This window comes from Drosophila novamexicana, unplaced genomic scaffold, assembly GCF_003285875.2.
Source record: "Drosophila novamexicana strain 15010-1031.04,08,12 unplaced genomic scaffold, DnovRS2.1 tig00000974-arrow-arrow-pilon, whole genome shotgun sequence".
Lineage (NCBI taxonomy): Eukaryota > Metazoa > Arthropoda > Insecta > Diptera > Drosophilidae > Drosophila > Drosophila novamexicana.
Window position 1 is genome coordinate 348,484 of NW_020824834.1, and position 22,494 is coordinate 370,977.

A 22,494-nucleotide genomic window follows, 5' to 3' on the forward strand; every position below is an offset into this window, starting at 1 on the left:
TAAAATTCACGGAAATGATCTCAATATACTTTAAATGTTTTTGTTTGCCTTCGTTTTGCAATTTGAATTGGAATAGTTTTCAGTAGTTCTGCATTATTCTCAGAATGTGTTTTTTTTTTTAGAGAAGGCTCTTGTCGAAATGGTTTCTTATTTGATCAAACAAGAATTGAAATAAATACTTAATAATGTTACTGCACAATGCCATACTGATGAGGTTCGATTATTGTAAATGCTAACCAAGAATATTAAGATAGGTTGATTTTTGTATTGAGTAGGCAAAGACAAAACTGACTCTGACAAAAATAAATAAATATATAATAAACACACACACACTCACACACCTCCCACACACACACAATATAACACACATAATGTTAACTAGAACGCAATTAATTGAGCATAAACGAAAATGCAGTAAAGCAAAGAAAAATGAAAATTAACAATTAAAGTATGCGAATTAATGTATTACATTTTAATTGAGCATAGAGGAAAAGCATTGAGAGAAAAGGTAGTGCAACACATATACACGTTAAGTGAAGGACTTTAAAAGCATATATATATATATATATATAAATACTTATATATATACAATTATTTATATAAATACAAATTACTACAACCTATTGAATTAAATGGCATGTACATTAAGTAAACAGATAAATTAACAAATAATTTAATCGATAAGTAAATCAAACGCTTTAGTCTGCCACTTTGATTTTTGGACAAGGTGCGACAGTCAACTTCAACTTCAACTTCAACTTTTCGACTCGAACAAAACAAAACTAAAATGCAACACATAAAAAACTATCAATGAAAACTTTTCCTTCCTTCCTTCCTTCCTTCCTTCCACCTGCCTTCCTTCCATTTGCACCTTCTTGAGGACCTTCACACTCGTATCATTATTCGCTTTCGCTTTCATTTTTCTCGATTTCCAAATAATTCATTCCAATACAAGTTTCCCCAGTATTTCAGCATATAAACACGTACAAGAACAAAATCCGTTTAGAATGAAATATATTGTAATTAAACACAAGACACGATTATAAAAACAAATTAGCAAAATGAACAAAATTTTTAAACAAATAAACTTAAAAAAACAATTTAAAAAAAAACAGCAATGTGAAATTGATCAAATAAAATAGTGCCGAATTTTCGTTTAATTGAGCGCGGCAACACGGCCAACCCGGAAGCTTGGACCTGAGTTACGCTCCATCAATCAGCCACAGCTTGCCGTACACTGAAAGAAATACCAATTCAGCCCCAGCGAAGGCCAGGAAAATGAAAAAGTTATTGCGCTCTTAGGAGTGCACACCCAATTAATTAAGTGCATAAATGTCGATGAAAGTGAATTGTGAGCTAATTTTAATTAGAAGAGGCGTACGTGGGCGTTATGTCAAATGTCAAAGCCTCTCGTCTGACATGTGAAAGTGGAGTGCGCTCTGCCCCTGCCTATGACATGGCTCGCCGACATTTATGTACTTTTGTACATACATACACAAGTTTACTAAATGCTCGTGCTCATTGACAGAATGTTCTGCCTTCTGATCGCATGTTGTTTATTTTTTCAGTTTCAGTCGAGCTTCTCCCGTCGTTGTGTGCAGTTCACGGGACCGCAGAACCCCCTGGCCCGATTTCGACTTATTGCGCAAATTATACGGCGCGCGCGAATCGCATTAAGAGCATAGCATATTATACACTTTATTTGAGCAAAGAAAAGCAACGAGTCTCAATTGACCTGATTTGGAGAGCCCTCTTCGCCGAGCCATGCATCCAATATTAGTTGGAGCTGCGTGTCCTCAGTGCGAGCAATAAGTGCAAGTGCATAGTTAATGTCCAGCAAAATGGCCAAGCAGCGTCAAGGATTGATCCTGCCGAGCCAAGTGAAGGAGGAGCAGCATGCTGCCAATGGCATGGGCAGAGGAAAGCTGCAGCTGCAGCTGCTGCTGCTGGTGCTCTTAATGAACACATCCTGTGTGGCATGCGCGCGCGATCACCGCAAGCAAACAAATCTGGAGGCCAAAGTTGGCTCGCATGTCGTTTTCAATTGCTATATAGATTTCCCATACGATTCCCCCATACCCTATGTGGTCCACTGGAGCAAAGATGTAAGTCAAGTATTGAATGCAAGTGAATATTGCGCATACGACGCGTTGGTCAGCGTCAAATTGCCTAGACACACACATTTTACCTCTTAGCATCTCATTTTTTTCTGACACACGAACTTTCAAATTGTCGAAATTATGAATTATTAATCCCATACGATTCCCCCATACCCTACGTGGTCCACTGGCGCAAACATGTAAGTCAAGTATTGAGCACAGATGAATATTGCGCATACGACGCGTTGGCCAGCATCAATTGCCCACATACATATTTTACCATACCATCTCAATTTATCTGACACACGCCAGTCCACACGCACTTCAAAATGAAATTGTCGAAATTATAAATTTATTATGTACACAAAGTACTTGTGGGTGGCCGACCTGCGTGGGATGTAATTCGCTTGGTTAGCCTTAATTGCAGCAGCTAGCCGGCCAGGGGAGAGGGGCACAAGGCAGCTCCATCGCCACAGCGAAAAAAAAAGTGCAACATAACAGATGGGCTCTCACATTCATTAAAAGGGCCTCGGCCATGGACTTGATGGACTGGGATCGCGAGAGGGTAACCATGCCTGACCACATTCCAGCCTCCTGTTCGGGGAGAGCATCTGTTTTAAATTTGATTTCTGTGTTAAATCGCTTTTTATCGCCATTCCTCAAAAGTGTGAAGTGTGAAGTGTGACATCAAAAGAGGGGCAACAAAAACGGCATCGGAAATAAATTTCAATTGCATTCAATCGAACTGAATGCTTGGCATTTGTTGACAACTCTGAGTAATGCAATTAAATTCAATTGCGAATTATTTGCAGGAACGCAACGCCTGCTGTCCAACGCCTGCTGCCCAAACGGCGCACGTTTGTATTTAAATCAAGTAAATTACTATTCATCGCACACGCACCCCCGCTTACCTCCCTGCCCCGTTCTATCCCCCAAAAAGCACATTCATGAACGCTTGGGGATTTGGCTGGGCTGGGGTCGAGCGTCTGCCATCATCTGTCAGTCTGTCTGTCCGTCTGTCCGTCTGTCTGTCTGTCCGTCTGTTTGTCTGTCTGCCGCCGCGTAAATGTTTTTAACTATTTGGATGCTTGCTTAATTTGCTGGCACTTTTCACACACACACACACACACAGCTGATTCTGGCTTTGTTTTTTCTCTTTTATTGTATTGTATTAATGCATAAAATTCCACTCGGTCAACGGGTCATGATGTCATTTTGATAGATTCACTTTAATTGCGCTCGAGCTTACCAAATATCAGTTTAACTAGGAATTCAGGGCAAGCAATTTGCTAGGATGGATATATTAAAGAAATTATCACAATGTAACATATCTATATACATATACTTTGGGATGTCTAAGATGGGATGGGATAAATATGCGATATGGCTAGATAGATACTCAGACGGACATATTAAATTAAATAGATACACAGAAAGCATCTCAATATAACATATGTATCTAGGATCTATGATGGGATGGGATATCTTTATGACAGTTTCCTTTTTGGCAACCTGTCGTGAAGATATACGAATTAAATAGATATCCATAAATTGTCTTACTATAAAATGTAGCATAATTAATGCAGCACTTCTGGCTGTCTTAAATCTACACATCAGATCTGATGGGATGCAGTTTTTGGCCCCGTGTTTGCCCTCAAAATTTGAGCGAAACAAACTATATTTATGCAAATGCTCGTGTGATGTGCGCAATCAAAAAGTGCTCTTCATGGCCATTGCGAATTTTTATGCACACGTAGGCGAGCGGTAAAAAAATTACCGGATAAATCAAGTTACGTTTGTAATTTGTTAGATAATGTTGATAAATCGTGCGCGCCGAGCCAGCAGCGACGCCAGTTGACACACAGTTGGGTGTACTTGGATCCCCGTCCCTGGTTGTCGCCGTCGCCGTCAGCTTTAAGTAGACAAAAATGATGCAACGCATCGCCCAGCGCAAATATTTCTCACAGTCCGAATCCGGGGGCTGACATTGTCGGATTCCTCGACGACTATTTTAGCCGATTTCAATTAAAGGTATGCTCGACAAGTAATGTCAATAGATCAACCCACACACAATTAAAACTATCAAATTGCAACGGGCTGACACTTTCTGCGGTCGTCGGCTATCAATAACCGGGAGGCAACCAGATCCCCAGCATGTGGTCTAATTGTGGGCCTATCAACTAACTGGTTAACTGTCTGTCAATACAGGCAGGAAAATTGAAAAGTTGCCCAGTTTTGTAGCATTTGAAAAATTGTAATTTTTTGCTTTGCCTTTTGCGTGTGTTTGCGCAACGGCTGTGCAAACAAATGTCGCTTTGCTTTGCTCAACCCCAATTAATTTCGTTAGCATTGTCACAAAATATATATTTAACAAATATTGACAAATCCATTCAACTTTAATTAAAACCAAAAATTATTTATTGAAGTTGCATTTTTTGCAAATATATTATATTATTCAAAACCAATTAAGTACTTCCCAGTGCCAACTGTATTTTATAAATGCTTTTATGGAATTCAAATGAATTTATTTAAATCAATTAAAATTTCTTGTAATTTTAATTTCCAACAATATTTCATGCATAGTTTTATACAACTTTTATTGAGTTCCAGTAAAAGAAGTTGCCTAAATGAGCGTTAAGTACTCCAAGTTCCAATATTTTATATTGGGTTCATTATGGATTTAAAATTAATTAATTTAAATAATTTGATACTTGTTCACCTTGTGTTGTGCTCAACTGATAGGAGTTTTCTTAAGTGGCCAATTAACTATTAAATATCAGGGAACATTACAAGCCAACATCTTCTCGGATTTGGTTTAGCTCTTCTCTGGGCATGGCTGGCTCCACATTCAGAGGGGGGGCGGCCCACAAAATTATAATGACCTATAGCTGGCCCCGATATAAATTTAAATAATGAATTATGGATCAGTAGCTGTTACACTGTGGACATGTGAAGCATATGGACTTGTGACTCGTAGGATTTACTACGTGAGTTTTACTAAGTATCCCACACCTGTTTCTGTCTGTCCCGTAATAGAACAAGAAGATCTTCACCTGGTACGAGAACGAGACATCGACAAATGAGCTGTTTATTGGGCGACTGCATCTGGTCAGCCATCCGCACGACCTGGGCAAGGCGTCCGTCAATCTGACTTCCATACGTGAATCCGACCAGGGCTGGTATCACTGCCAGATCATCTTCCCGAACCGGGCACCCAGTGTAAGGAACAACGGCACCCGATACCATCTGACAGTGCAGGGCGGTTCCCTGATCAAAATCCCGCCCGTCAACCAGACCATCATGGAGGGCCAGACGGCGTTCTTTCACTGCGTCATGAAGTATCCGGACAGCTCGCAGGCGGCCTGGTACAAGGACGGAGTCCTGCTGCAGGAGGTGCAGGATCTGGTTCGGCGCTCCTTCACCGGCCCCGACGGCAGCCTCAGCATCGATCCGACCATGATGAGCGACCTGGGCGAATACGAGTGCAAGGTGCGCAGCAACGAGGGCGAACTGCAAACGGCCAAGGCCTTTCTCAACATTCAATGTGAGTACGGGAAATAATATTCTTGCCCAATAATAAAGCCGCAACTCCCTTGGACAGATAAGGCCAAGGTGATTTATGCACCGCCCGAGGTTTACCTGCCCTTTGGCCAGCCCGCCGTGCTCGACTGCCATTTCCGTGCCAATCCGCCGCTGAAGAACCTGCGCTGGGAGAAGGACGGCCTGCTGTTCGACTCGTACAATGTGCCCGGCGTCTTCTACAAGATGAACGGCAGCCTGTTCTTCTCCAAGGTGAACGAGAACTATGCCGGCAGCTACACCTGCACGCCCTACAACGACCTCGGCACCGACGGACCCTCGCCCATCATTAGCGTAATTGTGCTCCGTCCGCCCATTTTCAGCGTCACCCCAAAGGCGATTTACATACAGAAACTGGGCGAGACGGCCGAGCTGCCATGCGAAGCCATCGACCGGGACGGAAACAATCGCCCAACCATTGTCTGGAGTCGGGTGAGTACCAATTGCCCCGCCCCTCCGCCCCTCCACCCAGTTATGCTTGATTGCATTTTGAAATATGCATGGGCTTGTCGTGTCTGACTGTGACTCTGATTTAACTGATTTGCACACAGAAAGATGGCCAGGCTCTGCCCGTGGAGCGGCACAGTTTGAGCGGCGGCAACTTGACCATCGTGAACCTGTTGGAAACGGACCGTGGCATGTACGAGTGCTCCGCGACAAATGAGGCCGCAACAATCACAGCCGAGGCGGAGTTGATGATTGAAAATATAGCGCCACGCCCACCGTACAATCTGACGGCAAACAGCACGGAAACATGCATCACCATCAGCTGGCAGCCAGGTGAGTCGGAAGATTTGGTAGGAAATCCCATAGCTAATCCCCTGCCAGCAGGCTACCTGCGACCCAATCTGGAGTACACTGTGTGGTATCGTCTGAGCGATGCGCCGGAGTGGAGGACGCTGCGCGTGCTGGACAAGACCGTGATGGAAGCCACCGTGCAGCATCTGCTGCCTGGCCGGGAGTACGAGTTCATGGTGCTCAGCCAGGATAGGTATGGCGACGGCATGTTCAGCAAACAGTTTCGCTTCCAAACGCAAGGTGAGCTCAAGATGAGTTCGACTTGGAATCCAACTAATCCTGATTCTCTCCAGCATCGCCGTTGCGCGGGGAGGACTTTGATGCAGAGCACCTACAGCACCAGCAGAGTGTGCCGTCTATCGGCGGCTTGGGTGCTCCCTGGAATCTGAGCATAATCGACACGCCGCAGGGCTGGCTGCTGCACTGGGAGCATCCGACGCAGGGCCTGGAGACGCTGCGCCTGTACACGGTGCGCTGGTGGAAGGAACCGGAACACTTTCTCATCGGCACCGCCGAAACCTTTGACAATTTCTATCAGCTGCGCCACCTCAAAGAGGACGTGACCTTCAAGATTCAGGTGGTGGCCGTCGGCGCAGACGCCCGGCAAGTGGACAGTCCCGAGCTGTTGCTCGAGGTGCCTTCCCAGCGCAAGGTGCGGGCCCTTATCATTGGCAGCTCCGTGGGCATTATATTTCTACTCTGCGCCCTATGCGCTTTTTTATACGTGAAACGTAGCTGCCTCCGGCATTTGTTTAGCCGGGGCAACGAGGGCGCCAGCGGGGACGAGGACACGGCCGAGAGCGGCGACTGTGATAGCGACCAGGAGCGGGATAGCAACAAGATTCGCGCTGCCTCCTGAGGAATGCAGATCACGTGGCGGTTCGAGGAGGTCAGCGAAAGGTCGGAGCAGAGTTCGCGAGTGTGTGTTGTGTTTGTGCCAGGATGAAAATAATAATAATAAATCTTTTTGATTTACATTTTTGCCGAAGATCCAATACTCAGTACCGTTAAATGCTGATTTATAATTTATTTCTAGCTTCTAATTGTACAAAAATCATTTTACTAATTTTCTAATGCAAAGGTCAACTTATGAAAATCAAATATTAAACTCAACAGATATTCATAATTTGCTTTTGAATTGCCCGCCTAATTGGCAGCACTTTTCCTTATGCTGAGCTCTAGCAACAGTCGTGTTTTCTCTTTCACACACATTACGCTTAGAGGAGCAGGCAATTTGTTGGAATTAAGTAAGTGAGAAAGAGATAAACAGACAGTGCGAAAGCTAAGAATCTTTTACTGAAAGCTTTAACCGTTTAATTTAAACGACAGTTTTAATGTGTTTATTATTTTTATTTGTACATAAATGTAACTTCCGTTCCTTACTTTTTAGGCATATGTTGCAATTGAGCATTGTTAATGGAGCCCCATTCGAGTTCCCAAGGTGAGTAATTTTTATTTCTTCTAATATATAATATCTTATATAATATATATATAATATATATAATATATATATATATAGAAAATATATTTAAGATAAGGCTCAAATTCATTGAGTAATGAGTAGATATAGTGAGTAATTTATTACTCAATAAGTAGCCAGTGCAGCTTGACGACGAACTTCGGTTACTTTTGCAACTCATTTACAAAATTTAATAGTTTTGAAAACGTGCGAAAGCATCTGTGAAGAAGAAGAAGGAGAAAGGGCTGTTAAAACAATGATTGTGTTATCCATAAACAATTTTTTGTATTAATTGCCGCCATAAAGATAGTCGTTTTCAGATCACGACATAACGGCGCAAGAAAACACCTGACTGCACCGGAAAGCGGCAATGCAGCCAACTCGGCTTAATTGCTGCATCGACCAAATGCAATGCACTCAAAACTATTTGGCTTCATCCAAGGCGACACCCCGCGACAAGTTCAATTGATTTAACCCAGACCGCCAAATGTTGTGCACTCGCATTGCTTTGATGCAGTTATATTCCTCGATCGCGTTGTCCGTCAAGTGCGAAAAGGGCACCCCTGAAGGGCGGGGAGGGGGGGATTGATATTACGATATCCAATTTCATATTCGGTTCCAATCACGATCATGACTAAGACTTCCCATTCGAGAATGGAGCCTACTCCGTTGCAGGGCCAAATGGTACGCAACAGCTAAAACAATACGCAGCTGATAACAGCCCGAGCCAAACTGCGTCTAGTTTTTAATGGATTCAATGTACATACACTACGTCTGTTATGTGTTTACATACATTAATGTGCCTATAAAATTGGGTCAATGTTAAAAGCATCGTGTGCTCTCTGCCTGTATGCCAATTTGGGAAGTAAATCCATACATATGCATATGTACATATATACATACATGTAAAAACACACACAGACATACATGTCTGTACACATTGTATAAGTTGAACTTAGTTAATTCCGCACTTTGCCCGTTAGGGTTGAGAGTTTGAATGAAATGTGTATGTGTATGTGATCGTGTGAGTGTGAGTGTATTCATTCGTATTGCTAATGCGATACTTGGCCGCAAATCGCAATTGTTTTTGTTTTTGTTTTGTTTTAAAATCATGTTGTTCGACGTTTGCTTTGTTTGCAATCCGAATCAACCAGAAAGCTCGTGCATAGTTCAAAGTTCAAACTGCTATAGAACATAACAGTTAATTGTAATGTCGTCGTGTATTTGAAGTACACTTATCCACAAATAGTTAGTCATCCATTTAAAGTTTGAAGCAATTGCAAATGCGGCCACCACAGAGACAACGACCATCAGCGCAGACAAAGAAGAAACCAGTTTGAGTGCAGCTGCACTCAAATCAAGTGCACTGCGAATGCATCGGACGGTACGGTGGAGGGGGTGGGGGCGGCGGCAGGGGCTATGCTGGGCTGGGCATGGCCTGCGTTTACTTTGTGTTTACGATCAGCTGTTTACAGTCAGCTGAAACACACTCAACGGAAGCAACGCAGCAGCAGCAGCAGCACACACATACACGCATACACACGTAATGACGCATGCGCAGACTGCAGCATGCCACACACATACACGCACTAACACAGGAACAGAGGCCGTAATAATGCGGCAACATTGGGAGACACCCAACTAACAAAGCAAATATGACTACGCAGCAGCAGCAGCAGCAGCTGAGGCACAAGAGCAGCTTCTGCCCGCTCTCTCTCACACGCTCTCTCTCACTCCCTCTCGGACTACACGCCACTGCCGAAATAGACGCGTCGTCTTATGTACGTGTACTTGCTCCCCCACACAGGCACACAGGCACCAGACGTGTGTGAGAGCGGGGCGAACGGAAGGGAGAGATTGAAAAAGAGAGACGTCGCGTAGCTTAGCAGCAGCATTAGCCGCGCTCACAGTTTCAGTTCTTTTTCGTTCGTGCTGCGCTCAAGTTGTCTGCCTTCTTTGGAGAAACTCGTCGCGCGATCCGCCAAAGGAAACACGTTTATTGTATTTTTTGGCCTGCTGCTGCTGCTGCTGCTGCTGCTGCTGTTGTGCTGTGGTCTTTTATATTAACCAAGAAAACAACAACAGTCACCGGTTCTCGGCCCAACTGGATTAGCTAATGTGCTATGCTTCGGTGGTTCCTTCCACACAACAGTTCGTTGTCCGCCGTTCGCATCGCAATTTAATTCCTCGCACAATAATATAAAACAATTACGTATTCAAAAAGAGAGGAGACAGAGAGAGAGAGAGAGGAAGAGGCAGAGGCAGCAATAGGAATAGCAGCAACAAAAGCTTTGTGTTGTTGAAAAAACTTCCGAATTTATGTGAAATATTCGACGATAAAACGGGCCTAAAATAAAGCAACGGTGGCGAGCATCTCTAGCACACAGCCCCAACTGTATCTGTATCTGTTGAGAGTGGCGAAAAACATCAAAAAGAAAAACGAAAATAAAAGCAAGTTTTATGCGCTGGCAATTCTTGGAATTCATTCATTGTGATTAAGGTAAGAATCTAAAAGTTATAGTACACTAGAAATATGCATGCAAATATAATATAAGTGCGCCGTTTAGTGGCATGTTTTGTTTCGTTGCGTGGTGGTTGTTCCAACCCCTCCCCTCCCCTGCCCTGGAACTACAAATTGCAGTAAGCCAGCAAAAACGGTTGTTTATTGTAATCTACCCACCCCCAATCCCAATCCGGAATATTGTGTAAAGATTAACCGTTTTGTTAGCTTCAGCCACAAACATTTCAATTCCGCTGCCATAGAAACAGTTAGAAATAAAAGAAGAAAAAGGAATGCATATGTATCTTTAAATGCTCTTTCCTGCTTTTGTATCTATTGAGCGCGCGTGCGTTCTGTTTGGCTCTCGCGCTGTCGCGCTCTCAGCGAATTGGCAAGCATTTTTATTTTCATTTAATTGTTTACGGTCGCAATTTGTTTATGAAAATTATTCCAAATGTGAATCTGCGTGCAAAGTTTCGTGCCACGCTGATTGAAAGTCGTCTGTCTGGCTTTATTATCAACACGTCTGCATTATAATAAGCTTGTCAGAGCTTGCCCCGGCCCGCCCCGCCCCTTGACTGGTGACACTAACCCACTTTGAAAAAGCTTAAGGTAGGGCCTTGCGCCCACGTTTAAATTGTCCTGTGAAATTGTGATTTCATAGGCAGAAAAATCCACTTGACATGATGATTTGTCAGAAATATATCTGTTGCCGTTGGCTGATAAATCAGACGATCGAAGGCTATATAACATAACTAAGTATATAAAACACTTGTGCAGTCGCCTTCCAGTTTATAGACTATTACATATCTGCGATTAGCAGTAAAAGAAGGCATTCAATAGCCCCGCCGCTTATCACAATCATCCCTAATCGCACAGGCAAACAAATCTGTAATAAACTCGTATGTGTAGGCACTTTATATACCATATTCGCTTTATAATCTACACCTTTCGCTGAATAGTTGCAATCTTATCGCCCGGCCACCTGCCAAAGCATCCGTCGGGTGCAGCTAAACCCAGAAGTTCCTGTTCATTGACACGCGCCAAGAAATGCGCCGGAAAATTGCTTTTAAAGGAAATTGCAGTCCCTTTTTTTATACACCAAAGGGCCATTGTGTTTAAAAAAAAAAAGTGTTGATCTTCTGATTTATTTATATAAACAGTCTAGGAATTAATCTATTGATATGATTAAGCAAACAGCAGCAGATGTTCTCATTAACATACTCGTCATCTATTTTTTTATTTCTTTAACAGCTGCTTGGCATTTTCGTATTCGAAGGAATCGATAAAACTGAATTATTCATGAACTTCCAACTATGAAACAACAGATATGCCAAATAAATTGTGAGACTCAGCAATGAATAATTCAAAGTTAAATCTACGATCTGTAAACGCAGAATATATCCTGTAAAATAGGAAAGGCAACAAAAGAACATTATTAATTTAATTTACAAAAAAAAATAATATCAATAATAAGTAGCTAAATGGTGACTGACACAACCTGATGCCAATTGCAACTTTATGAAATTTACAATTTAGCCAGATACTCATTAACGTCTAGGAAATGGATGAGTTACATGCCTCAAATGCTCCACTCGTGGACAAAGAAAGTGGCAGCTGCGCCGTCATACTGCCCGCCCAGACAATGTCACCTCTCAATGCCGTGCACTACAAAACCAGCAATAACAGCGGCACAACAACAAGCACAGCAGAAGGAGTAGGCGTAACTGCTGCGCTCCCAACCTGCCAGCAAGGATCAGGCGCTGAGACTTCGGCTTCCCCATTGACTCAGCTGCAGGCGCTGCCCTTGCAGAAGACCAACGACTTGAAGCAATGCAATGCCGTCTACGGGTGAGTAGCTTGTGGCAGATATTTCATCACTTAAATTCTGTGCTGGGCTGACAACTAATGAGATTAGCATAGATTATAATTGTGGTGGGAAATGGGATACTTTCGTGAAAAGGAGCCTCGATTTGAATGACCCAAATAGGCTGGCATAATCAGGGCGTGTTTGGGCTTTTCGAGGGCGCGGGCTGCTCATTAAGTCATAGTCTTCCGCATAGGCTATACGGTTACTCGGCCAAATCACGTTAGGTCACTTCACTTCGTTGGCTTTGTCCAGCTGCTCAATGAATCAAATGGCTGTCGAGCCAAGTTTATATCCAGGTGTTGCTATCAGCAGACGCATTAATAATAGAACATTCGACGGAACTGATGTCTTCTACCTTCTTCGATGCGACGCACCTTCCACGTAAATTGTAAGCACCTGTGAAAAATCAATAGACAACATGTAATATAGTACAATATATGTACAAACTATGCATATTATATACATATATATATATATATGCGAGTTTTCAGTCATTCTTGGCTCGAGCTCATTTCCAAGGAGCAGCACAAATCGCGTGCCGACCCGCAAAATGTTGAAGTACCGTCTACTGACAGCTCATTCAACTTATGCGCTGCTGAATAACATTCACTTTAAACGTAAAATAAGAGTACTTTCTTCAAGGTAACAGATAAACAAATGTTAAATAATCTGCAACCCCAAAACAATGGTCATTGGATCGGTTCATAGCCCACTTTCAAAACTAAAATGAACTTTCCTTCTACTAAAACTATTGCTAGTATTGAATACTTTCACATAGAAGCTAGCTTAATTTGATCTATATAATTTATTCTAGAAGCAACATATCAAGTTTGGTGACTCTAGCTCTTAATACTTACCAAAATTGCTCAAAAAATAGGATGTCGTTATCGATTTTTATCGATTGCTTGGAAACGATTATCGGAAACAAACTCGATCTGCGCAGGCACTAGGAGGACCTACAGCTAAAATTGCAAGTCTCTAGCTCTTGTAGGTTTTGAGATCCTTTCGTTCATACATACGGACGGACGGACGGAACGACAGACGGACTTTTGCGAAAAGTGAGAAGCACGCCTCCAATTTACCACAGTTGCGGGTGGACTTTTCAGAATTGCTGAAGCACGTACTAGTTAGTTATTAGATTAGTTCTTCGTGTTAAAAATCCTTGAAATGCATTTTCCACAGAGGAAGCTTAGATTCTGGGAAAAAATTGAAGGGACGTTTCAAATGATTTTTCATACAGATCTTTGAAAATGAATGTAGACGCGTAAGGTCACCCCGGTGTGACAATTCTCAAATGATTCCTTGAAAATGATTTTGAGGTAGAACAGGTGTTAAATACAAAGCCCCATCTTAGCATGCACCTCCATCACAGAAGGTATCTGAGGAAGTCCGTCAGTTTATATATAAAGGCATAATATGCATGTAGATAAAAGAGTTGGATGGTTGTGTCCAGTAATTGGGTAGCAAATGACTGTCTTGTTATTTTTCACACCTGTAACATATGTGTTTTTTATGCCGATGTCGCCCAACGAGCGCAACTGTCAACTAAATGGTTTGTAAGCAGCTGATAGCAATAGGTGAAAGAAAGAAAAAATGTTTACTAACTTTTGTTCAGTAGCCAGCTGTTTAGACCTTAAATAGTCCGGGCTACCTAGACGCGCCATGATTAAAATGTAAAATAGAACATTAGCACGCCCACGTGGAAAGAGCGCCCACAATGAATGTAATTAAAAAGTCCCTTTCTGGCAGGTCCTGCAGCTAGCTGCAGAGCTGCACTTTTACGTATTTTCAAGCAGAAGCCGGGCAGACAAAAGTCGAAAGTCATAAAAAACGTTTAAAATTCCTGACACATCCTATTCCCCCTCAAAGTACTTGTATCTGCTAGTTCATATTGTTGGCAATGCTTCAGACACACACACACACACACACACACACAAACACTCACAGACACACATACAAGATACACATTCAAGGCGTGTGGGCAGCGTATATGTATACGTATACGTAACGGTGAATAAAGCACCGACAATAGCCAAGAGAGGGCCAGCCATTGTGAGGAACAAGAGCAAAGCGAAACAGATAAAAATACACAGGATCAACACTCGCCATAACGACGCAGGAATACTCTAACTTGAAGCTTAAATGTTGCATTCAACTGTCACGACAAAAATTGTTGAACAATTATCACACTCTCTAGCAGAGGAAAGGGTATATAAACAGTTAGCCAAGCATTTTCGATACAATGGCCAAGTCGTCAGGCCGAATAGCTAAGCGAAGCGTAAGCAAAGGCACAGGATCACACTGACCATAACGACCTCTGAATACTCTACCTATATTAGTGCACAACAGCAACTTTTTTGAAACAACAGTCACGACAAGCATTGTTGAACAATTGACATACTCTCTTGCAGAGGAAAGGGCATATGAACAGTTAGCCAAGCATTTTCGATACAATAGCCAAGTCGCAGCCGACGACGGCGCCGCGTGCTTGGAAAAATCGAACAAGCCGCCAAGTTGTCCAAACTTTTGCCGTAGTCAGCTCAACCGAGTTGAGTTGAGTTGAGTTCAGTTCGTTTCGGGTCGCTGCAGTCATCTTACGGCGGCTTTTTCGGTGTTTATTTATTGAGTGTTGCAATTTGGGCTTTAATTATTTGTGTGCATATTATACAAAATGTTCCCACAATAAAATGTGCCAGCAAAACGATGTCGTGGCGCGTCGGCTCTAATAATCGGGCAACATACGGGAGGTGAAAATTGCGCGACGTGTGCGAGGATTATGCAACTGAGTTCAAACGGAATATATGACGTGGCACATAAAGTAATAACAAAAAAAAAAAGAAACCTAACAGACAGCTAGGCTCCGCAGTTGTCAGCCTGTAAACCCGCCGAGACGTTCCTTACCCAGTTGGCATTGGCGTACACTCCAGACATATTGTGACCTTTCCCACACATCGAGGTCAGCGAGAACAGCACAGCTCGAATCCGGACTATTTCTGAACCATCTGCTCCTTGAAGACTGACCGCCAAGTGTTAATTTGGTTCTCTTAGGTCTTAGGTCTTGTTAACGCTAAATAATAGCTTACAGGATTTTCACCTCGGCTAGCCTTATTGATATAGGTCTATCGGAGAAGTGTTATCATCCACTGAACTCGAAACTCGACGCAGTTATCGGTTAATTTCGTTGTCATTGGGGGTATTTCGGGTATTTGCCCGTTTGAGCTGTGTGTTTTTATTTGTCGCCCCAGTTCCAAGTTCCAACCCGAGCACACACAAAGTCCCCAGTTATGCCTTGATAAATGAATATATGAGCCTACTTTTAAATAGGGAAATAGCTCAGTTACTCAGCTATTGCTGCTATTAAAAGCCTAATTGCCTCAAAACGTGGATGATCTAATACGTCGTGCCATCTGATATTTCCGGTTAACTTTTATCAGTGCAAAACAACAATGTAACAAATCTAACCCGGCTCATTTATAGCCTGGGCAAAGCTCAATTGTAACTAGTTTCTATGAGGAACAGTAGCTGCTGAGTTATGGCCCTCTAATCAATCAATATAATTGCAGTTAAAATTGCCCGTAATTACAAGACGTTGGTATTGATAAGCAGTTTCTTTTGTTCAAGTTTTGAATAATGCTTCGATTTTTAATAAGCGTGCTGAAATCACGCGAATAACAACGAGAAACAAGCGCTAACTTCGACACACCGAAGATTTAATACCCTATCAGACCGAACGTTTTTCTAATGCTAGATGCCGAGTAAGTTTAAGATATCTTGAAAAACAAAAGGAACTCATTACCGACTGATCGTTCCTATGGCAGCTATATGATATATGATATAGTAGTCCGATGTAAATAATATTTTGCATAAATGTAGAGAACATAGTGGAACTTATAAAACTTAGTTTTGCGACTGATCGTTTCTTTGGTAGCTATATGATATAGTGTCTGGATGTTGATAGGATTTTGATAAGAATATATGTATGTATATACTTAATGGGGTTCATGGAGATGACTTCTTCTATGCGCTACACATTTCGAGACAACATTATAATAAGCCTTGCAAGGGTATAAAGACAATATATCAATTTTCTTGGTATTTATCTGGTTGTTGGGGGTATTTCGTATAAATGTAAGCCAGAAACTGTTGTTGGTCGGGTTCGTTAACATCGACATGCACTGCGAAGTCGTCTCTCTCGGTGCAAGCGAGTACACGCGCACCTAAAATGTACCCAGCCCGGGCCAGTCGGTGGGTGCACGCGCACCGAGAAATTCGCGCGAAACGATTGGCGATTGCGAGAAGGCAATGTGGCCGCTGTCGGAAGTGGGGAAGCGGGAGCGGGCAAGTGGGGCGGGCAGCGGCAGAAACTCGTATTTATCGTATCTAAAAGCAGCGTAGCCGCAAACCATAAACAAACCGTGTTCTACCAACACAAAAGCAAATTGATGACGTTGTCGCGGTGTTTGTTTGTTGTTGTTGTGGTTGTTGTCGTTGCTTTGGATAACAAATGTGCACCTCAATAGCAGCTGTTGACCATTTGGGCCAGCAGCTGATTGGCCCTTTCGCTGGCGACCGATTGACTATTGTTTGTCGGTAGACGTATCTGGTATGGCAAAATACATATGCCAAAATCGTAGCCAATTATGTTTGTCGGAATTAAATTAAGTTCAGGCAAACAGCTCCCTCTACTCATTCTCTAAGAGGAAATCGACTATAAGTTGTTCCCTTTTTTTTTTGAGTGCATGTTCCTCAGCAGTCTAACGTGCTTTGTTTGAGTGTACGTGCTCTGCGTGAATCGACAAAGATAAACAACGACGGCCACAGAAATACACAACACATTCGACAAATGTATACTTTAAATATGAACTTTGAACCACAACGCACACCACCCACAAATGCATTTAGATATCCGCAGGGCTAATTGTTTATTAATGTAGCACAAGCTAGATTTCTAGACTCACAGTTTACATCAATTGTACATCACTACATCATCCATCATCAACTAGCTTCGCTCAGCTGGTTGCAGGATTAATTGTTATTTGCACTAGCATCAGTTAGAATTCGTTGGCCACAGTTTACATCAATTGTACATCAGTTCATCAACCATCATCCATCATCAATTAGCTGCGCTCAACTGGTTGCAATAAGTAGTTTGCACCGAAAACTGTGTGTTTTAATTGATATTGGCAGCTTTGGCAAAAGAATGTCGTGCAGTCAGTCGGCATATTTTATCAATAGCAGACCAATCAACGAGGGCATCACACGGCATTTTATGAATGAAACGCAAATTGAACTTTGCTCTTTACAAGCTCAGCGAACGATTGCCAGGCACACGGGGATTGGGTACGAGCTCTTGCAGCGCAGGCACGAATTGTGATTACGGTTGACTGACTATTGACTATTGACTATTGACTATTGGCAATTGGTTATTTGGCCCGTCGACTGGCTATTGATAAATGTAAAAGCGTAATTCATGATGCCCCGCCAGATGACAGCTGATAGTGTAGAGTAAAATAAAAAAAGAAAAATAAGCAAGCATGCCAAACAGCTTGGAGCTGACATTAATCAACTGCAGCAGCAGCCCGGACAGCAATGCGCAGCTACATCCCGTCCAAGTGGCAGATGGCATTCAGAACACCAGCTTCGAGGCAACTGTGCAGCATTTGCCATGCAGGCGATCCGCCTACATGGAGGCCTACACGGATGTGGCCAGGTGCAGGCGTTCGCTGTCCTTTGTCCAGACAAAGCTGACGAAGAACGGGTGTGTGAGCGCGCTGCAGCGGCCCGAAGACGGTGCTCCATGCTGGCAGAAGCCAGTCGTGGTCAAGTAGGCTACTCTCCTAGTTAATTGCCTGCCGCTTAGCAAGTTATTTAATAGTCCAACGACTTCTTTACAGCTCCCAGAACAACTTGTGCAATGGCCGGATCAACGCGAACAGCCACAACAGTTACGGGCTGGCGCCCAAAATACAAAACCACAGCAACAGCCCGAACGGGCAGAAGAAGGGCACTATCTCGCTGTCGCATCTGCCGCAGCGTCCGCCCGTGGACATCGAGTTCTGTGATATCTCCTACTCGGTGGCAGAGGGACATATACGTGGTTTTAAGACCATCCTGAAGAGCGTTTCGGGCAAGTTTCGCAATGGACAGATAACGGCCATAATGGGACCCTCCGGAGCGGGCAAAAGCACACTGATGAACATCCTGGCTGGCTACAAGTAAGTTTCATGATTCTGCTTAAAATCAACTTGCGGGTTAATCATTTTTTTTTCCTTGCAGAACCTCTCAGCTAAGCGGATCGGTGCTGATCAACAGCAAGGAGCGAAATCTTCGGCGGTTCCGTAAGCTTTCCTGTTACATAATGCAAGACGATGTCCTCATTGCCAACCTGACCGTGCGCGAGGCCATGATGGTGGCCGCCAATCTTAAGCTTGGCAAGAACATGATCAAGTACGCCAAGTGCGTCGTTGTCGAGGAAATACTGGACACCATTGGACTAAAGGAATCGGCCGACACGTTTACCTGTAATCTTTCGGGCGGCCAGCGGAAACGCTTGTCCATAGCCCTAGAGCTGGTAAACAATCCGCCGGTCATGTTCTTCGACGAGCCAACCTCCGGCCTGGACAGCTCCACCTGCTTTCAGTTGATTTCCCTGCTGAAATCGCTGGCGCGTGGAGGTCGCACCATCGTCTGCACCATTCACCAGCCGTCGGCGCGTCTCTTTGAGAAATTCGATCATCTCTATCTGCTGGCCCAGGGTCAGTGCGTGTACGAAGGTCGCGTGCATGGCCTGGTGCCATACCTTTCATCCCTCGGCTATGAATGCCCCTCGTACCACAATCCCGCTGACTATGTGCTCGAGGTCGCTTCCGGAGAGTACGGCGAGGCAGTACCCAAGCTGGTCGAGGCCGTCAAAAGCGGGACGTGCAAGAAGTACATGCACAAGGACTACGGACTCAATCTGGCCAACGCCAAGGGCATAGCCAACGACATTATCAAGGGCAGTGGCAGCGGCTTAGACAATTGCAACGCCAACACCACGGCCTCGTCGACGGCTGTTGCGACGATCCGACTGGAGGATGAAAAGTCGCCAATTACACTGGAACCCATAAGCTATGCGGACGCGGAAGCGGACGAGCTAGCTGAGCTGAAACCACCGAAGCTGGAGGCACAGCAATCACAGAACTCCGAATGCAGTGCTGTTAACATGCCCACGACGAACGAGGACAGCTGCAGCTTCAGTTCGTCGAAAGGTGGCCAAAGCCAGAATGCCGTATCAGGTGGCACAAATGCCGTAGTCGGCTGCATGACCTCGTTGCTGGACTCACACGAAAGTGTCGTCACGCTGCCCAACAAGACAGGCTTCCCCACCAGCGGCTGGACGCAGTTTTGGATACTGCTAAAACGTTCGTTTCGGACAATTATGAGGGATCGTATGCTGACCCATATGAGGCTGGCCTCGCATATTATTGTGGGTGCGATCATCGGGATGATCTACTACGACGTGGGGAACGAGGCCAGCAAGATTATGAGCAATGCGGGCTGCATCTTCTTTGTCTCCCTGTTCACCACGTTCACGGCCATGATGCCCACCATTCTAACATGTAAGGGCTGACTTTTAAAATTGAATTTAAAAAGTATACAACAAGATTTGAATCCCATACAGTTCCCACAGAGATGTCCGTGTTCGTGCGGGAACATCTAAACTATTGGTACTCACTCAAGGCGTTCTACTTTGCCAAGACCATCGCCGACATTCCCTTTCAGGTAAGAACTTGGTTCGGTATCTAACTTGCAAATATTAACGCACATCTTGCTCTGCAGATTGTCTTCTCCAGCGTTTTTGTGCTGGTTGTCTACTATCTAACCTCTCAGCCGATGGAACTGGAACGCATCTCGATGTTTGTGTTCATCTGCGTGCTTAACTCTCTCGTGGCTCAGTCTCTGGGACTCCTCATTGGTGCCGGAATGAATGTCGAGTCGGGTGTTTTTCTTGGACCCGTCACGACGATACCAACCATTCTGTTCTCGGGCTTCTTTGTCAACTTTGACACTATACCGGCCTATTTACAGTGGGTCACGTATGTTAGCTACGTGCGTTACGGCTTTGAGGGTAAGTTCCAACTTAACATTTTAATTATGAAGTCGACTAATAATTTATTCGCTTTGTAGGCGCCATGGTTTCCATTTACGGCATGGATCGCGCCAAATTGCATTGCAACGAGATATACTGTCACCATCGCGTTCCCAAGAAGTTTCTCGAGTGGATGTCAATGGAGGATGCACGTTTCTGGGTCGATGCGGTAGCTCTGATAGGAATCTTTTTCGCACTGCGTATTATTGCCTACTTTGTGCTCCGCTGGAAGCTACATATGATACGCTAAGGAGAAGGACTTTCCTTTCCATCTAACCAATGTAAATAGAGGACGCGCAATTGGAATTATATTAGATTTCAAGTACTGTAGATAGGCGTAGCTTAATGGTGCTTCGAATTTTCGTTTCACGTTTATTTGCTGTAGAATACTCTGTATAACAAGGGGATATTATCAGACACGGATTGTAGCTGTTCCATGTACGAAATATGTAGATTACACTCACTCAAATCGCAATTCCCATAAAGTTGTACATTTATAAATAGGCAAGCATGAATAGGCACGTTCGACGCCAACCAATATGGGCCCCCTAAAGTATAAATCTTGTGACCAAGCATAAGAGTCTGAACTTAAATAGGTTGAAAAAAATTATAAACAAATTGTAGACAAGTCGTCAAGTAGCTATATTGTTGTGTATTTTCCGCCAACTTCTGATTTACTCAATTTTGTTAGCCCAAAAGAAAAACCCAACGTTATATTGATCGTTCCGTCCCCATTTTAAAGGCTTTCGTAAATCAAATCCACCTCTTGACAACATTTTAGCTTTTAACTTTGGCCCCGTTCACCAAATTGTCTTTAGTAGGAGTTCAACCGGATAATGTGGAACGTGTTTAGAGCCCAAATCAAATAATATAGTATGAACTTTGTGATACAGAACACTGCAATAAAACATTTTGAATCTACAAATATGACGAAAAATCGTAGAAACGGGAACGGAATTCGATTGTGTCCAGGCAAACTGGGTGATATGAAGCAATTATTATTATTATCACAATTTTTACGATTAATCTTCAATAAAATCTTTGTAATTTATAAATGCGTGTGTTATCACATCATCTTTGAAATTAAGTAAATGTTTAATTTTAATGTGAAATGTCGCCAAAAGAAATGCAATATTAATTTTACATCCTATTCGAGCCCCAACCTAACGCTATGGAAAGCCAAAGACCTATCCGATAAATTGGGAAAACGTTCTTGGATTATTTTACCCTCATCAGTTATAGATAATTTGTGATACATGTAGAAATAAAAAGCAAATCTAAATTAATATTAACTGCAAGCTGTGGCCACATATTAAGCATCCTCTGAGGAGCAAAATTTATTAATATTGTAATTGTCTATTGGGCAAAACAATTAAATAACAAATTATGTATGTATATTCTTAGTTGTTTAATTGTATAATATAAATACACACGCATATACAAACACACACAACAACCCAGTAGAATATTTTAATAAAGAAACCAAAACTATCATAATATATTTTATAATTAGTTAATTGCTTATCTGTATTTGTGTGTATTCAGATGTAACTGTATCTCACTCGCTCTAACAATGTTAAAAACAGATTACGTCACGCGCAATTGGCAATAAGCTAGAACGAGACACCAAACATTGTTGAATTTATAGCTTGTTTCCATTGAGTATAATATACTTAACTGGGAATAGCTTTCGTCAATGGTGGTTGTCTCCGCTAAGCAGTGTTAAATGGGCGTTGACTTTAAAACCTTTTTACATTTTGTCAAATGTTGCCTGCTTACAAATAATCTGTCTATTCACTATTATAATTATTATTATTGTTATCATTATTATTATATGTATTATTTGTACTCCTGTTTGAATACGTATTTAGTTGCTACAATTTAAACGAAGCATTGTTCTCGGGTAAGCCATTTAATAATGTGATTAATTAATTCTTTTTTTCGTAGGTACTAATCTGTTTATTTGCGTCAAACACTGAGGAATTGAAGACTTTTGCTCCACAAGGCTGTCCGCTTCATTTGAGCCCGACTAAAACAAACAAACAAACACGCAGAAAA

The 22,494-nt window shown here is 43.0% G+C and overlaps 2 protein-coding genes across 4 annotated transcripts; both read left to right on the top strand.

Moving 5' to 3' along the window:
* The first annotated feature begins 1,582 nt into the window (after nt 1-1,582).
* Nucleotides 1,583-7,573, top strand: LOC115765532 (protein borderless). 2 transcript variants are annotated; one of them, XM_030709149.1, is made up of 6 exons: nt 1,583-2,105; nt 5,136-5,643; nt 5,701-6,110; nt 6,230-6,458; nt 6,507-6,716; nt 6,770-7,573. In XM_030709149.1, the coding sequence occupies exons 1-6, from the start codon at nt 1,830-1,832 to the stop codon at nt 7,333-7,335; spliced, it is 2,199 nt and encodes a 732-aa protein (XP_030565009.1). In that variant the 5' UTR covers nt 1,583-1,829; the 3' UTR covers nt 7,336-7,573. The 2 variants fall into 2 exon arrangements, with proteins under 2 accessions (XP_030565009.1, XP_030565010.1); XM_030709150.1 differs by having other exon boundaries at nt 1,584-2,105; nt 6,510-6,716; nt 6,770-7,572.
* Nucleotides 7,574-9,870: 2,297 nt separating this feature from the next.
* Nucleotides 9,871-21,831, top strand: LOC115765502 (ATP-binding cassette sub-family G member 4). Of its 2 annotated transcripts, XM_030709115.1 has the most exons (7): nt 9,871-10,435; nt 11,690-12,286; nt 18,200-18,520; nt 18,582-19,906; nt 19,969-20,069; nt 20,127-20,415; nt 20,475-21,831. In XM_030709115.1, the coding sequence occupies exons 2-7, from the start codon at nt 12,000-12,002 to the stop codon at nt 20,684-20,686; spliced, it is 2,535 nt and encodes an 844-aa protein (XP_030564975.1). In that variant the 5' UTR covers nt 9,871-10,435; nt 11,690-11,999; the 3' UTR covers nt 20,687-21,831. The 2 variants fall into 2 exon arrangements, with proteins under 2 accessions (XP_030564975.1, XP_030564974.1); XM_030709114.1 differs by lacking the exons at nt 9,871-10,435; nt 11,690-12,286 and adding an exon at nt 17,181-18,129.
* Nucleotides 21,832-22,494: the final 663 nt, after the last annotated feature.

What these genes read in the sequence shown, in the direction of transcription:
- LOC115765532 (XM_030709149.1), top strand. Translation starts at nt 1,830, where the DNA reads ATGTCCAGCAAAATGGCCAAGCAGCGTCAAGGATTGATCCTGCCGAGC. An exon ending in CAACCATTGTCTGGAGTCGG is followed by an intron (nt 6,111 to 6,229) that starts GTGAGTACCAAT and finishes ATTTGCACACAG; the next exon opens with AAAGATGGCCAGGCTCTGCC. An exon ending in CACCATCAGCTGGCAGCCAG is followed by an intron (nt 6,459 to 6,506) that starts GTGAGTCGGAAG and finishes ATCCCCTGCCAG; the next exon opens with CAGGCTACCTGCGACCCAAT.
- LOC115765502 (XM_030709114.1), top strand. Translation starts at nt 17,840, where the DNA reads ATGCCAAACAGCTTGGAGCTGACATTAATCAACTGCAGCAGCAGCCCG. An exon ending in TCGCCGACATTCCCTTTCAG is followed by an intron (nt 20,070 to 20,126) that starts GTAAGAACTTGG and finishes CTTGCTCTGCAG; the next exon opens with ATTGTCTTCTCCAGCGTTTT. An exon ending in CGTGCGTTACGGCTTTGAGG is followed by an intron (nt 20,416 to 20,474) that starts GTAAGTTCCAAC and finishes TTCGCTTTGTAG; the next exon opens with GCGCCATGGTTTCCATTTAC.